Source organism: Clytia hemisphaerica, unplaced genomic scaffold, assembly GCF_902728285.1.
Source record: "Clytia hemisphaerica strain Z4C2 unplaced genomic scaffold, Clytia hemisphaerica genome assembly, whole genome shotgun sequence".
Classification (NCBI taxonomy): domain Eukaryota; kingdom Metazoa; phylum Cnidaria; class Hydrozoa; order Leptothecata; family Clytiidae; genus Clytia; species Clytia hemisphaerica.
Window position 1 is genome coordinate 548,783 of NW_027103432.1, and position 15,029 is coordinate 563,811.

Here is a 15,029-nt window from a genome sequence, read left to right on the forward strand (position 1 = left end):
TTGTAATTTCGCTGGTATGGCTTTCACGTGCACACTTATTAAAACTGATTGACTTAGATCACCGATTCAAAAAAATCCCGTGTTCCAGCGTATCATAAATTTTGTACTAATGCTTAATGATGCATGATGGGCGCCAAATGATATTTTTCTTACGTCCATCAGTAAAGAAATACTGGTATACACGGGGTCGAGGATTCTCAAACCCCAAGAAGAAAAAAAGGATGTGCAATACCGGAGTTCATTCCAGTAAAAATGTTTTGTTTCATGTTTTGTTAAGTTACGTAACTTCAGCCATTATGCAAGTAAACGTTCGAATCTTTAGAGACCATCTTTTACGCATATCGAACGTTTGTTTCCATAATGGCGGGAGTAACGTAACTTAACAAAACATAAAAAACCTCTATACTTTTTCGAGATGAATAAAAATTTCAATCAGAGTGAAGTCAACTTACTGGCATAGGTCTGGTAATGGTAAATATGGCCTTCATTGTCGATCTTCTCCAAACGTTTGCTACCAGCACTTCGGCCCACGTTGGAAGCGATAAAAGATGCTCGCCAAAAACCTGAATAAATAACATCGAAAAACATTGCATTAAAGCATTATCTAGGCTCGGATATTGCAAAAATTTTGTGATAGGCATATGATAAGCATTACCTTGGGCCTACTGATTTTGCCTGTTTTTGGCTTGGATTTAACGGATTTTCGGAATTTCCCTAAAATTTTGCTTGGGTACAAGCATCCTTAAAAGCTTTTTTCAGCCTTGTCAAGCCCTCGACGTAAGCATCTCCGAGCTCGTTTTTATATTTTTGTATGCTTATAAAAAAGTATGGTGGTACATAGTGAGAGACGTTCATCCAGGCCCGGAGAGAGAAACGAGTTTGATCCATCTTTTCATCAATACTCCATTTCTATTTAAACATGATACCTGGCTGGCTCAAAACGTCAAACAAACCAACTCAACGAACGTTAGATTGGAACAACGCTCTTTGCCAGCTTGAAAGTACCCGAAGAGAAAAATTGATATTCCTGATTACCTAATTTGGACCTTTCGCAATAGCCTCCGGAAATTTCAGCAATAGGAAAAGTATGGTTTACAGACATCGACTCCTTATGATAAGATCGATATAATTTCATTTTTAAACGATTTTCAGGCTTTCAGAAATTTAAGCTCATTTATACCTGGTGTTTTGACAGTGGTTTGACATTTGATCCATCCTTCAGACGGGTTATCTTCCTTTCGATAAGTTCCGAGTCTGTAAAAAAAAAAATTTTGAATACGTAAAATCCACAACAATGTTATGATTTCGTGTCACCTTAATGCCACACGAAAACTAAAAGATGCGCATGCTTCCACTAGATTTAAACCTCGTGTTTTTGCAAAGTCTAATTGCAAAGAAACTCCTTACAAATATCCGATTGAAGTCACTTAAAGTCATTACAGTACTTTTTGTACTTAAAGGGCGTGTGAAAGCCCAATTTCAAAAGGTGTGCCAAAAAAGGGGTCTGAAATCAAGGAGATTTTAAGGGTGGTTAAGAAAACTATTTAATTTCCTGTCTGGCTTTGAGAACAACGGTAGTACAACCCAACGTAAGAAAAACGTGTTTACTTACAATTTTTTATCCTCTGAATCAAATGGATTGCAAATGCCAGTTCCAATATACATTCTAGAGACCAAGTAAAAAGGTACTTTTTAATGACAAAATCAGATTTTGTACATAGAAACGCTAGTCCAAAATGGAATGTTTCACACGTAATAGCATAATGACAGATTCTTCTAAATTACTTAATATCTTTTCTGCTGGTTAATTCCTGAATGATAGGTATAGAGAATTTGAGAAATTTTTGTCTACTGCGACTCGCTATCGTTTAAACAATATACGTATGGAACGAGTAAATTTCGACTGCCGGTCAGCTGCTCTTACTTTTCATGATTTTCATGCTTAAATATTCTTTTGTTCTTAAAAACTTACTTTATTCACTTATGGACTTAAAAAAAGGAGTCCAAAATCAGCATTTTCTAGGCCCTTTCTTTATGAAAATTTCAACAACGCAAAAAATCTACATTAAGAGAATTCCATACTTCTGAATTTCCGGGTCGTCCGGATCAAAACCATCGGGATCCAATCGAGATATTTGCCATGCAAATGGGGTACCTTCAAGCCGAATAACTTCCCCTAAAAGATACAATTTTTGTTGAAATAAACGAAATGTTAAATGCAATTATTTATTAAAACACACGCAGGTGGTGGTTCAAGTAATCGGCACTATCAAAATTATCTCACGAATAACAACTGCCTTAGTTTTCATTATTCCGAATGTTGGCAAAAGCAAGATTTTCGTCTGAGACGGAAAATGGATTTTACACAGCAAATTAGCATTTACTCTTGAAATTTCGGTGAATTATGCAGAGTTTTGAGACGGGATTTTCTCTTTCTATACTTCGTTGAGACTGAACACCGACTGAGACGGAAAAAACTTTAAATAATACTGTAATTTTTAAGATCTCGAAGATTTTACGCTCAGAACGAAGGAAAATATGAGGCAGTCAAGGTCAATACAAACATTGTAAATGCCATAACAATGATAAGAAATTTAATGATTAATAGTAACCTGGCAACGAAGCTGCGGGAAAGATGTTGTCGAGGATTGGTGTCGATTTTATTTGATACTATAACAAAGAAAATTAGGGAGGGTGACAAAATAGGTAATATAGGGAAAACTCTTGAACTTAAAGATAGGTTAAAAATGTTTGTTGAAGATATTCTTTTTTAATTAGAAGGCAGGGCGTCTCTATGCTGACTTAACAGAAAAAAACAACAAAAGAATTTGTTTTTGTGTTCACGTGGCGCCGAAAGGCGAGAAAAGCTCTTCTTTCTTTTCTTTAAAGATGCTTTGTAAGCAAATGTTAGGATATACGTCAGATGATGTCCTTTAAAGAGTGAACTAAAAATTCAACGTAGAAATTTCATTTTAACCTGATGATGAGTAAGTAAAGACTCGAAAAGCTTTGTTTAATAAAATCAAAGTTTTGGTGTTGTTTATTTGTTTGAATCGTGATTTAGTGGCTTGGAGAGAGAAATGAACGAAATATATACGTGAAAGTTGCAAGTGCCACCACAGAAAGTTTTTGGTTCATCATTGTTCAACCAGACACCGTTTACTTTCACTTTAACATGGTACTCTTGGTTCTCCTTAGTTGGTGGCCTCCTGAAAATTATAGAAAGGAACTAGTTTAGAAGCTTCTATCTCTAATGTCTATTTGTTCTGTAAACCTGGAAAAATTTCTACGACGCGGTTTGTTTGGTTAATTACATTTTCAAAAAAATTTCGAAAGCTTTGCTAGCCTGGGTATCCAGACTCAAAATTTCAGAAAGAAAATAGAAAATTTCTAAAATTCTAGAGTCTGGTGCAACTAAAAAAGTCAGGTACCTAATTCTATTCTACTCTTTCTGAGAAATGCTAATTTTCCCTAAAAATGATAAAACGGAATTTCCCCAAGTAAGAAAATCCGATTTTTACGGCTAAAAGAAATTTCCAGAAAAAACAGCTTCAGCCACTTTTTAAAGACGCTTGCCCTCTATCTATGCAAAAAATCAGAAAAAACTAATGACCTCCAAAAAACCTATTTTTAGGCACTTTTTGGCCCAATTTTGGCCAAAAGATTTGTTTTTCGAAAATCGGGCTTCGTCACTTTTTGGGAACTGTTGTTTTGCATCATTATGCAAAAAATCATCGAACGAACGAACGAACGAACGAACGAACGAACGAACGAACGAACGAACGAACGAACGAACGAACGAACGAACGAAACGAACGAACGAACGAACGAACGAACGAACGAAAACGAACGAACGAACGAACGAACGAACGAACGAACGAAACGAACGAACGAACGAACGAACGAACGAACGAACGAACGAACGAACGAACGAACGAACGAACGAACGAACGAACGAACGAACGAACAGGGGTAGGTCCAAAAATTATATCTAGATATCTTTCAGGTTGCAGATCTTGCGAAAAGCAAAAATCTCGCAAATTAGGGAATGCTTCTAGTTTGGAATTGACGTCAGTTGGAGCAATAACTGATACAAGATGACATCAAAAACTATCAAAACTGACGTCAAATATAATTTTTGAGTTTCGTATAAGGAAAATGAAAAAAGAAAAACGAAACAAGCAAAGAAGAGCAAAAACAACAAGCGAAGTGATGATGAGGGAGTCGATAAGTAAAGTCTTAGCAGGTTGTGTTCAATAGGCAGGGTATTCAAACTTTCTTTATCTATAAAACTATTCCAGGTAGCGACACGCTGCGCGAATCCCCAGAATTTATTTTGATATAGGGGATGCGTATCGTGCATAAATTCCCGTCCGAGAGTTACTCCAGTTTTGGGGCAACCTGTATCGATTTTCTTAAAAAGCTTCAGAAATCCAATTATTGTATTTACCTCTAGCCATTCAAATTTTTAATCAAAAATATAAAACATATTTAAAGCTTACTAATCAAGCTAATCAAGTTTCTAAAACTCATAAACACAAAGACGGGGAATAACTCTCAGACGGGAATTTTATAGACGATATGCAGCCCATATATCAAAATATGTCAGAGGGGATGCGTGAAGTTTCAGGTAGTGATTGATAGACATTGCATAAAAGTTTTGAAAGAAAAGAAAATGTTGGTTATAGGGTTCATATAATGATGAAGTCACAAAAGATGACGAAAATTTCTACTTAAGCAGTCGCTTCATTTTTTTATGTTTTACAAATTTTCTGCTTCAACATTTTACGGGTTCATATAAAGTAGCTCAATTTCTCTAATCTAAACGAAATTTTTAAGTATGTTTCATACTTGTCAAACTCTATTTCAAAGTGGCTACTGTTAATTTATTCACAGAAAAAGCATAATTTTCATTGAAACAGACCAGAAGCAATTACTTGTAAATTATGATCTCTTTCACATTATGATCTCTTTCACATTATTATTTGTAGGACAAAGTAAGTCTAGACAAACTTTATCACAGGAGGAGCAGTGTTTTTAGCTATGTCAAAACGCATAGTTCGGAAGGAAAAAGATTGTAATGATACAGAATAAAAGGGTCGGAAGCAAAAATGGAAGAGCGGTAGGGAGGAAGAAGGGAAGGATAGGAGGGAAACGAGAACGGAAGGATACGAGGGAACGAGAACGGAAGGATAAGAGGGAGCAAGAACGGAAGGATACGAGGGAACGAGAACGGAAGGATAGGGAACGAGAACGGAATGAGAGGGGGGAACGAGAACGGAAGGATAAGAGGGAGCAAGAACGGAAGGATACGAGGGAACGAGAACGGAAGGATAGGAGGGAACGAGAACGGAAGGATAAGAAGGAACGAGAACGGAAGGATAAGAGGGAGCAAGAACGGAAGGATACGAGGGAACGAGAACGGAAGGATACGAGGGAACAAGAACAGAAGGATCAGAGGAAAACGAGAACGGAAGGATGGGAAGGAATGATAGGAGGAAACGAGAACGGAAGGATACGAGGGAGCAAGAACGGAAGGATACGAGGGAACGAGAACGGAAGGATACGAGGGAACGAGAACGGAAGGATAAGAGGGAACGAGAACAGAAGGATAAGAGGAAAACGAGAACGGAAGGATGGGAGGGAATGATAAGAGGAAACGAGAACGGAAGGATAGGAGGGAGCAAGAACGGAAGGATAAGAGGGAACCAGAACGGAAGGATGAGAGGGAGCAATAACGGAAGGATACGAAGGAACGAGAACGAAGGATAAGAGGGAGCAAGAACGGAAGGATACGAGGGAACGAGAACGGAAGGATAAGAGGGAACGAGAACGGAAGGATAAGAAGGAACGAGAACGGAAGGATAAGAGGGAGCAAGAACGGAAGGATACGAGGAAACGAGAACGGAAGGATACGAGGGAACGAGAACAGAAGGATAAGAGGAAAACGAGAACGGAAGGATGGGAAGGAATGATAGGAGGAAACGAGAACGGAAGGATAGGAGGGAGCAAGAACGGAAGGATACGAGGGAACGAGAACGGAAGGATAAGAGGGAACGAGAACGGAAGGATACGAGGGAACGAGAACGGAAGGATAAGAGGGAACGAGAACAGAAGGATAAGAGGAAAACGAGAACGGAAGGATGGGAGGGAATGATAGGAGGAAACGAGAACGGAAGGATAGAAGGGAGCAAGAACGGAAGGATAAGAGGGAACGAGAGGAACGAGAACGGAAGGATGAGAGGGAGCAATAACGGAAGGATACGAGGGAACGAGAACGGAAGGATAAGAGGGAACGAGAACGGATGGATAAGAAGGAACGAGAACGAAGGATAAGAGGGAGCAAGAACGGAAGGATACGAGGGAACGAGAACGGAAGGATAAGAGGGAACGAGAACGGAAGGATAAGAAGGAACGAGAACGGAAGGATAAGAGGGAGCAAGAACGGAAGGATACGAGGGAACGAGAACGGAAGGATACGAGGGAACGAGAACAGAAGGATAAGAGGAAAACGAGAACGGAAGGATGGGAAGGAATGATAGGAGGAAATGAGAACAGAAGGAAGGAGGAGGAGGGAGGGAGCAAGAACGGAAGGATAAGAGGGAACGAGAACGGAACGGATACGAGGGAAAGACGGAAGGAGAGGGAAAGAACGGAAGGATACGAGGGAACGAGAACGAGAACGGAAGGATAAGAGGGAACGAGAACAGAAGGATAAGAGGAAAACGAGAACGGAAGGATGGGAGGGAATGATAGGAGGAAACGAGAACGGAAGGATAGGAGGGAGCAAGAACGGAAGGATAAGAGGGAACGAGAACAGAAGGATACGAGGGAACGAGAACGGAAGGATACGAGGGAACGAGAACGGAAGGATAAGAGGGAGCGAGAACGGAAGGATAAGAGGGAGCAAGAACGGAAGGATAAGAGAGAACGAGAACGGAATGATACAAGGGAACGAGAACGGAAGGATAAGAGGGAACGAGAACGGAAGGAAAAGAGGGAACGAAAACGGAAGGATAAGAGGGAACAAGAACGGAAGGAGGGAACGAGAACGGAAGGATAAGAGGGAGCGAGAACGGAAGGATAAGAGGGAACGAGAACAGAAGGATAAGAGGGAGAAAGAACGGAAGGATAAGAGGGAACGAGAACGGAAGGATAGGGGAAATGAGAACGGAAGGATGAGAAGGAACGAGAACGGAAGGATAAGGGGGAAACGAGAACGGAATGATAAAGAGGGAGCAAGAACGGAAGGATAAGAGTTAACGAGAACGGAAGGATAGGGGAAACGAGAACAGAAGCATAGGAGGGAACGAGAACGGATTGAGAGGGAAGAAAAGAATGCTTGCAAAAAGGTCAGTGTCGGGTGAATAAGAAAAGTCTTTAAATCGACTGTTTCATACTTAAAACCAACTTTTCAACGCGACCAAAAAATAAATAAAAAAGAATTAAAGAGTTTGTTTCTGAAAGATTTCCAAGCTTTTTCTACTGAATAAAAAGTTTTGATGCGTGGAAGGTGAACAACACGAAAAAAAAGACAAAAAAAAAGAAAATTCATACTTTCATAAGTTGTTTCACTTCATGAAACGCACTCAAATCTCTTTACCGGGGTACCCGGAGGTAGGTCCAAAAAGCTTTAAAAAAGGGATCAGTGGTGGGTAAAGTAGTGGAACAGTTCTCAAAATGTAGATTGTTCAACTCACAAAAACTAATTTTCAATGCGACCAAGATAAAAATTAAAGCGTTTGTTTCGGATGGCTTTCCAAGCTTTTTCTACTGAATAAAAAGTTTTGATGCGTGGAAGGTGAACAACTATGAAACGAGTCACACGAAAAAGAAAAAAAAAGACAAAAAGAGAAAATTCATACTTTCAAAAGTTGTTTCACTTCATGAAATGCACTCAAATCTCTTTACTGGAGTAAAAAGCTTAGAAAGGGGTCAGTGGTGGGTAAAGTGGAACAGTTCTCAAAATGTAGACAGTTCCGCACACAAAAACAAATTTTCAATACAGTCAAAACATATAAAATTAAATTTTGTTTCGGATGGCTTTCCAAGCTTTTTCTACTGTATAAAAAGTTTTGATGCGTGGAAGGTGAACAACTATGAAACGAGTCACACGAAAAAGAAAAAAAAAAAGACAAAAAGAGAAAATTCATACTTTCAAAAGTTGTTTCACTTCATGAAATGCACTCAAATCTCTTTACTGGAGTAAAAAGCTTAGAAAGGGGTCAGTGGTGGGTAAAGTGGAACAGTTCTCAAAATGTAGATTGTTCCACACACAAAGACAAATTTTCAATACAACTAAAACATAAATTAAAGCGTTTGTTTCGGATGGCTTTCCAAGCTTTTTCTACTGAATAAAAAGTTTTGATGCGTGGAAGGTGAACAGCTATGGAATGAGTCAAACGAAAAAAAAAAGATAAAAAAAGAAAATTCATACTTTCAAAAGTTGTTTCACTTCATGAAATGCACTCAAATCTCTTTACAGGAGTAAAAAGCTTAGAAAGGGGTCAGCGGTGGGTAAAGTGGAACAGTTCTCAAAATGTAGATTGTTCCACACACAAAGACAAATTTTCAATACAACCAAAACATAAATTAAACGTTTGTTTCGGATGGCTTTCCAAGCTTTTTCTACTGAATAAAAAGTTTTGATGCGTGGAAGGTGAACAGCTATGAAATGAGTCACACGAAACAAAAAAGATAAAACAAGTAATACTTTAATGGACCTACCTATTTATAAAACGAATAATTAGAATTTAATGGAAGTAATGAGAAAATCTCAAAAAACCGCTTTTTTCGGGACATTCCCGGTTCTAGCGGCCGGAAAAATTTCTTTTTCGAAAATTGGGCCCTGTCACATTTTGGGCATTGCCATTTTACATCATTGTGCAAAAAATCATGAAAATCTATCGAGTATAAGTTGAAAAAAAAGTTGAAAAAATGAAGGAAAACCGTTTTTACGCCGGTTTTTTCGGCTGTTCCGGCGATTTTTAAGGAGTTCCGGATTCAAAGGATGATTTTTTTGGAAATCAAACGATGCTAAGTTTGGGCATCATCATAAAGAACATTTTCTGTAAAAGTAAAGAAACAATTAAATAAGTTGAAAAAATGTGACGGAAATGTGAAAAAAAAACGACGATTTCCGGCACATTTCCGGTTCTACAGACCGGAAAAAATTTTTTTTCGGCAAACGGTTTTCGACACCTTTTCGGCAGTATTAATGTGCATCTATGGGCAAAAAATCGCAAAAAACTAATGATAAAATCTCGAGAAAATCTCAAAAAACCACTTTTTTCGGGACATTTCCGGTTCTAGCGGCCGGAAAAATTTCTTTTTCGAAAATTGGGCTCTGTCACATTTTGGGCATTGCCATTTTACATCATTGTGCAAAAAATTTTTGCCTTTTCGGCAGTATTAATGTGCATCTATGGGCAAAAAATCGCAAAAAACTAATGATAAAATCTCGAGAAAATCTCAAAAAACCGCTTTTTTCGGGACATTTCCGGTTCTAGCGGCCGGAAAAATTTCTTTTTCGAAAATTGGGCTCTGTCACATTTTGGGTATTGCCATTTTACATCATTGTGCAAAAAATCATGAAAGTCTGTCGAGTATAAGTTGAAAAAATGAAGGAAAACCGTTTTACGCCGGTTTTCGGCTGTTCCGGCGATTTTTAAGGAGTTCCGGATTCAAAGGATGATTTTTTTGGAAATCAAACGATGCTAAGTTTTGGGCATCATCATAAAGAACATTTTTCTGTAAAGAAACAATTAAATAAGTTGAAAAAATGTGACGGAAATGTGAAAAAACGACGATTTCCGGCACATTTCCGGTTCTACAGACCGGAAAAAATTTTTTTTCGGCAAACGGTTTTCGACACCTTTTCGGCAGTATTAATGTGCATCTATGGGCAAAAAATCGCAAAAAACTAATGATAAAATCTCGAGAAAATCTCAAAAAACCGCTTTTTTCGGGACATTTCCGGTTCTACCGGCCGGGAAAATTTTTTTTTCGTAAATCGGGCTCCGTCACATTCGAGGGTTTATAGTAATGCACCTTTGTGCAAAAAATCAGAAAAATTGAATGAGCCAATCTCGAGAAAAGTTGGTAACTAACGAACGAACGAACGAACGAACGAACGAACGAACGAACTAACTAACTAACGAACACGGGTTAATTTATAGGACCTTCACCCCACCGGGGTAGGTCCAAAAAGAAAATTCATACTTTCATAAGTTGTTTCACTTCATGAAATGCACTCAAATCTCTTTACAGGAGTAAAAAGCTTAGAAAGGGTCAGTGGTGGGTAAAGTGGAAGAGTTCTTAAAATGTAAACTGTTCCACATACAAAAACAAATTTTGAATGCGTCAAAAACATAAACCGGCATATTTCCGGCATTTGCGGCCGGAAATGATTTTTTTTGGAAATCGGGCTCCGTCACATTTTGGGCATTAAAAATCTGGAAAAACTAATGAGCCAATCTCGAGAAAAGTTGGTAACTAACTAACGAACGAACGAACATCAGTTAATTTATAGGACCTCTTCCCCACCGGGGTATGTCCAAAAAGGAATAATACGTATATCGTAATCAATTATGATAAAAAAAATTCTGAAAACGAGGTAAGCGTTCCTGTAACTTAAATTATGAAAAGATCTATTATAAATGCTTAATCACAATGTTGGTCAACTTTAACGGAGTCGGGAAACTTTCGCAAGAATAAAATAACAAAAAGTTTATTAAACCTACGGAGTTTCACATTTAATTTGTTTATCCGTGGTAGCTTGATCCATGACGCTACATTGTAAAACTGATCCAGTTTGGCGGTGAATAAAAAACACTTCATTCTTCCCTTCATACTGATTGGTCGAAAAACCTTTATAAAGAAAAGAAAATATTGGTTGAAATGTACCGCCCTCTCACTGGTGTTTAATTCCCTCAACTGACATAAAGCCTTATTCTAGCGCCCATCATACATTACATTGTAGAGTAACCTGTTGTAGTGGAAAATAAATTCAAAACAATAATTGCCATTTTCCTCCGAAAAAGAAATGGGGGAGGAAACTATGCCGAGTTTCTTAGAAAACTGAAGAAAAATACTCACAAAAAGGCGAAAATAAGAACATTTCAAAGAACATTTTTAGACTTAAAACACAAAAAGTTAAGAACAGCCACAGGCCTCATAACTTTCAGATGTTCTTATAAAAAAATCTTTGAGTGTCGAACAAGTGGATGTCGAACAACTATGCAGTCGAACAGTAGATGTCGAACTAATAACTGTCGAACAACTAAGCGACCAGTATGCTTACTGTAGAACAAGTGGGATTCCCCCTTATGAAATATAAAGTACCTTCTCCTTTGATGGTGACTGGTAAATTCCCTCTTACACTACCAACGTTCGGTGATATACTCGTCACTTTTCCATTGTCGCATGTAACTAGAAAAAGAACAAGAAATATTATATGTGAGTTTTCTTTTTTCAACTGCACTAAAAGTCAGGCCCGCCGGAAACGGGGAGACTTGGATCAGCCTACCAACTTTTGAGCAAAGAGAGATATTTTTTTGTTAATTTATAGGATCTCCGCCAGGGTAGGTCCAAAACCCAGAACTTGTAAAGAGTGTGTTAAATATGTTGAACGGCGAAAAAGAATGCGGCTATTATATTTTGATTTTTCCCGACATGTTTCGGACTCGGTCCGTTCTCAAGGGTTCTCAAGTGTTAAATAGGTTTTTAGAAGCGGTAATGAAATTTGCGTGACACATTCTATAACAGATGTGAAAATCCAACCTACACAATTTAGCATTTCCTCACTATATAAATTAAGCTATTCTATTTGAATAGTGTGTGTGATTAATTGAGCGATTATGGGTAGGAAGAACTTTTAATAGTTTGAGCAAGATTAAAATATCATCACGATCCGTTAAACTGATTAACTGATTAGACTCTTTCTTTTTTTATAAGAACGACGATGCTCCAAAATATACCAAAAATCATCGCCATCGCTTTCATTTCTTTAATTTGTATCAATATACAAGCTAACACTTACACTTGCTACACAGTGTTTAATGCACGAAGCAGCGTACAGCAATTGTAAGTTACACGTTTTTTATAAGAACATCCAAAACTTTTGAAGCCTTCGGATGTTCTTAACTTTTTGAGTTTTAAGCCGAAAATGTTCTTAACATGTTCTTATTTTCACCATTTTTCGAGCATTTTTGTCCATTTTCCTAAAAGATTGGGTGTTTCAGAGTCTGCAAAGCCTTAAAATGTTCTCAACTTGTTCTTAACATTTTGGCCATCGAAGCCTTGTGTTCTTATATAGATTGTTCTTATAAAAAAACACGTGTAGTTATTTGTTTCTTGATATTTCTTGCTATTTTCTTGAGCCCTTTGTGATTCTATTTACTTCAATGTCAATACAGGCTATCTTGAATCAAGATAAGTCTTGCTACGACTTTTAAATAAAAAAAATCTGACTAAAAAGTTGAGAATTTGAGAATGTTACTAGTCTAAAGGCCGGTCTCCACTTGTGCGCACTGTGATAGCACCTTTTGGTTTCAATCCATGACGTTCTAAAGTAACTTTAGAACGCCATGCTTCAATCCTTTTTGCTTGGAAAAAAGATTACGTCATAAAAATGTAGCGTGCGCTCGAAAAAAAGTTGAATACATTTCAACTTTTTTCAAACTCTACGTCAGATCGCGCCAATGGTACGGTTTAATTTTTCGTTTGACCAATAGCGTGGAAGCTTTAATCGAAGAAGTTCGATCGCAAAAGTGAGGCCTCAAGAGACATTTATGCGCCGCATTTAGAATATCGAATTGAGTCTAGCCCTTTCTTTATTTTTAAACAGTATATGGTATTTTTCGAAACCTGGAGTTTGCGTTAAAACCACGGGGTCACGCGTTTTGGAAGGGAAATAAGTGGCTGGATTCCCATCCAAGGGTTTTAAATCTAGCATTGAAATCGATGGTTTTCGTTGATTCTAATCAAAACCGGTTCGTGTTTAGCTAAATCGCGACCTTGAACCATCCAACAATGATTAGGCTTATACGATATAAGTCACTAATATAGATATAATTAGTTGGTCTTTAAAAGTTTTATTGATCATTAAAAGAAATCTAATTAACTTTTAGTTTATCCTCTCCTATGTGTTTTCATTAACAAAGTTTATCCTACAATATAAGCGGATCATTTGCTTTGTGAGGTGGTCTCACTTGAAGGTTACCCAAATCTCGATTACGCAAGCGTACCATTGTTTTTTTATGACATCGATTTAGAGAGTGTGTTGCATTTAATAGGATAGAAAAACCAGATCGGCAAGCAAATAATTCCAATTTTGAAAATAAGTTGTATTTCGAAATCTAAAACATTTCGGATTCGAAGCAACTTAAAACATGAGAAATGTGAAAAAGAGGAACAAATCTCTTAAATTCTTTTTAAAGATTACGAAAAGTTGGTTCGGAAACCAACCATTATCAGTTTATCAAAGTTTTTAAAATTACATCTTAAATGTATTGCAATTTTATTGTTAAAAAGTCTCAACGTATTACAACATGGTTTTGAAAACCAGTTATCGGTTACTAAGTAACAATTAGTGATTTGAACTGAAAATCGATCAATTAAAAGTGATTTAAGGTATTCATTGTATTTGATCCGATATGATATGAGCCCTTCCCATTGGAGAATGGGCCCTACTCCTTACGAAGTAGGAATTCCTCCTTAAGTTGGAACGCTTAGCGCTGTCCAGACACCGCTGGTTCTGTGCACGCGAGACACAGATACCACGATTCATAGTGGTGACACTCGAACTATATGCTTACCCACATATAGCTCGTCGCAGGCGCAGAACAGGATGAGTGACACCACAAATGTCTGGCATATCACCCACAATCTTCTATCAGAGTGTAGTGGTACTCAATTCCCCTCACATGGTATGGGTTGACCCGGGCGAAGGTGTGTTCACTTGCCAAGTGAACCGTAGTACTAGAGTGGGAATCGAACTCGGACGTATTTGATTTCGCTTTGATTAATTATTCAATGTTCTTAAAAGTCTGTTATGTTCACTCGCCATTATTTTAACAAAATTATACTCCACAGTCATTTTTCTTCAGGAAATTATGTAAATTTACTTGTTTTTCTTACCCAATACGTCATTTTTGCAACCAAGTAGCTATTCCAAAAGAGACGTATTGGCAAAAGACGTTGCACTGTGGAGTTTAGAAAGACCTGAATGGGTAGCTAAAAATAAAGAGAACGTTATAAAACTAAACTTACCAAAAAATATGTTGAGCAGACAAAGTAGCCAAGTCCATAATATGAATCGCATTGTCATTCGCATTAAAGTGCTGAAAAAGTGAAGGTGGAAAATGTAAAAACGATTGAATTTATTACACTCTTTTTCTTTTATAAGAACATAACAACAATTTCATAAGAACAATAATGAGGCTAAAAATCGCAATTAGAACAATTTAAGAATAGTACTGAGTCTGAAATTATTCAATTTCAAGCAAATTGGGGGTCAGAGTAGTGAAAATTGAGTATAAAGTCTAAGATGCCCCAATTACACCTTATAAATAAGAACAGGATAAGAACAGTTTAAGGCTTAAAGTGCCAAAAAATAAGAGCAGTCGAGCTTCAGCAAATTTTTACTGCTTCTTATAAAAAGTAAAGAGTGTATCAACAAAAAGTGGACTTTTGAGAGAAATCGCACTTGTTTGACGAAATGCTCGGTCATTTCAGTTATGTCAAATGCTCTAGACCTACTGGACTTTGGACAGTATTTGCTGAGACTATGAGCAATTTTTAGGGACCCTGTGGATCTCTCTTCAAGATTTCAGAGTTCTTTCTTCAATTTCTGCCTATTTTTAACAACCGGAGTTTCTTCAACCTTCTCGTGGGTATTCCGGAAAATTTGCCTTATTTAACATGGATGGTTGACATGAAGTTGGGAATCAAATTCAACAAGAGAATTTCGATAGAGTGAAATTATGGCCACAAAGTTCTCGATACACAATAATTAGATTTCGAACCAA

At 37.5% G+C, this 15,029-nt stretch overlaps 1 protein-coding gene and 1 pseudogene across 1 annotated transcript in view; one reads left to right on the top strand and one right to left on the bottom strand.

The window, feature by feature from the left end:
- LOC136798104 (fibrocystin-L-like) overlaps positions 1-15,029 on the bottom strand; it is a 53,602-nt gene that overhangs the window by 37,900 nt on the left and 673 nt on the right. Inside the window, exons 2-10 of the mRNA XM_067054691.1 lie at positions 14,272-14,342; positions 11,344-11,430; positions 10,743-10,869; positions 3,098-3,209; positions 2,613-2,670; positions 2,083-2,176; positions 1,613-1,666; positions 1,181-1,254; positions 453-563 (exon numbers count right to left, since the gene is read on the bottom strand). Coding sequence (XP_066910792.1) covers positions 453-563; positions 1,181-1,254; positions 1,613-1,666; positions 2,083-2,176; positions 2,613-2,670; positions 3,098-3,209; positions 10,743-10,869; positions 11,344-11,430; positions 14,272-14,335 — 781 coding nt within the window. The 5' untranslated portion in view covers positions 14,336-14,342. The remainder of the gene's footprint in view (positions 1-452; positions 564-1,180; positions 1,255-1,612; positions 1,667-2,082; positions 2,177-2,612; positions 2,671-3,097; positions 3,210-10,742; positions 10,870-11,343; positions 11,431-14,271; positions 14,343-15,029) is intronic.
- LOC136798100 (trichohyalin-like) lies at positions 4,996-10,535 on the top strand (annotated as a pseudogene).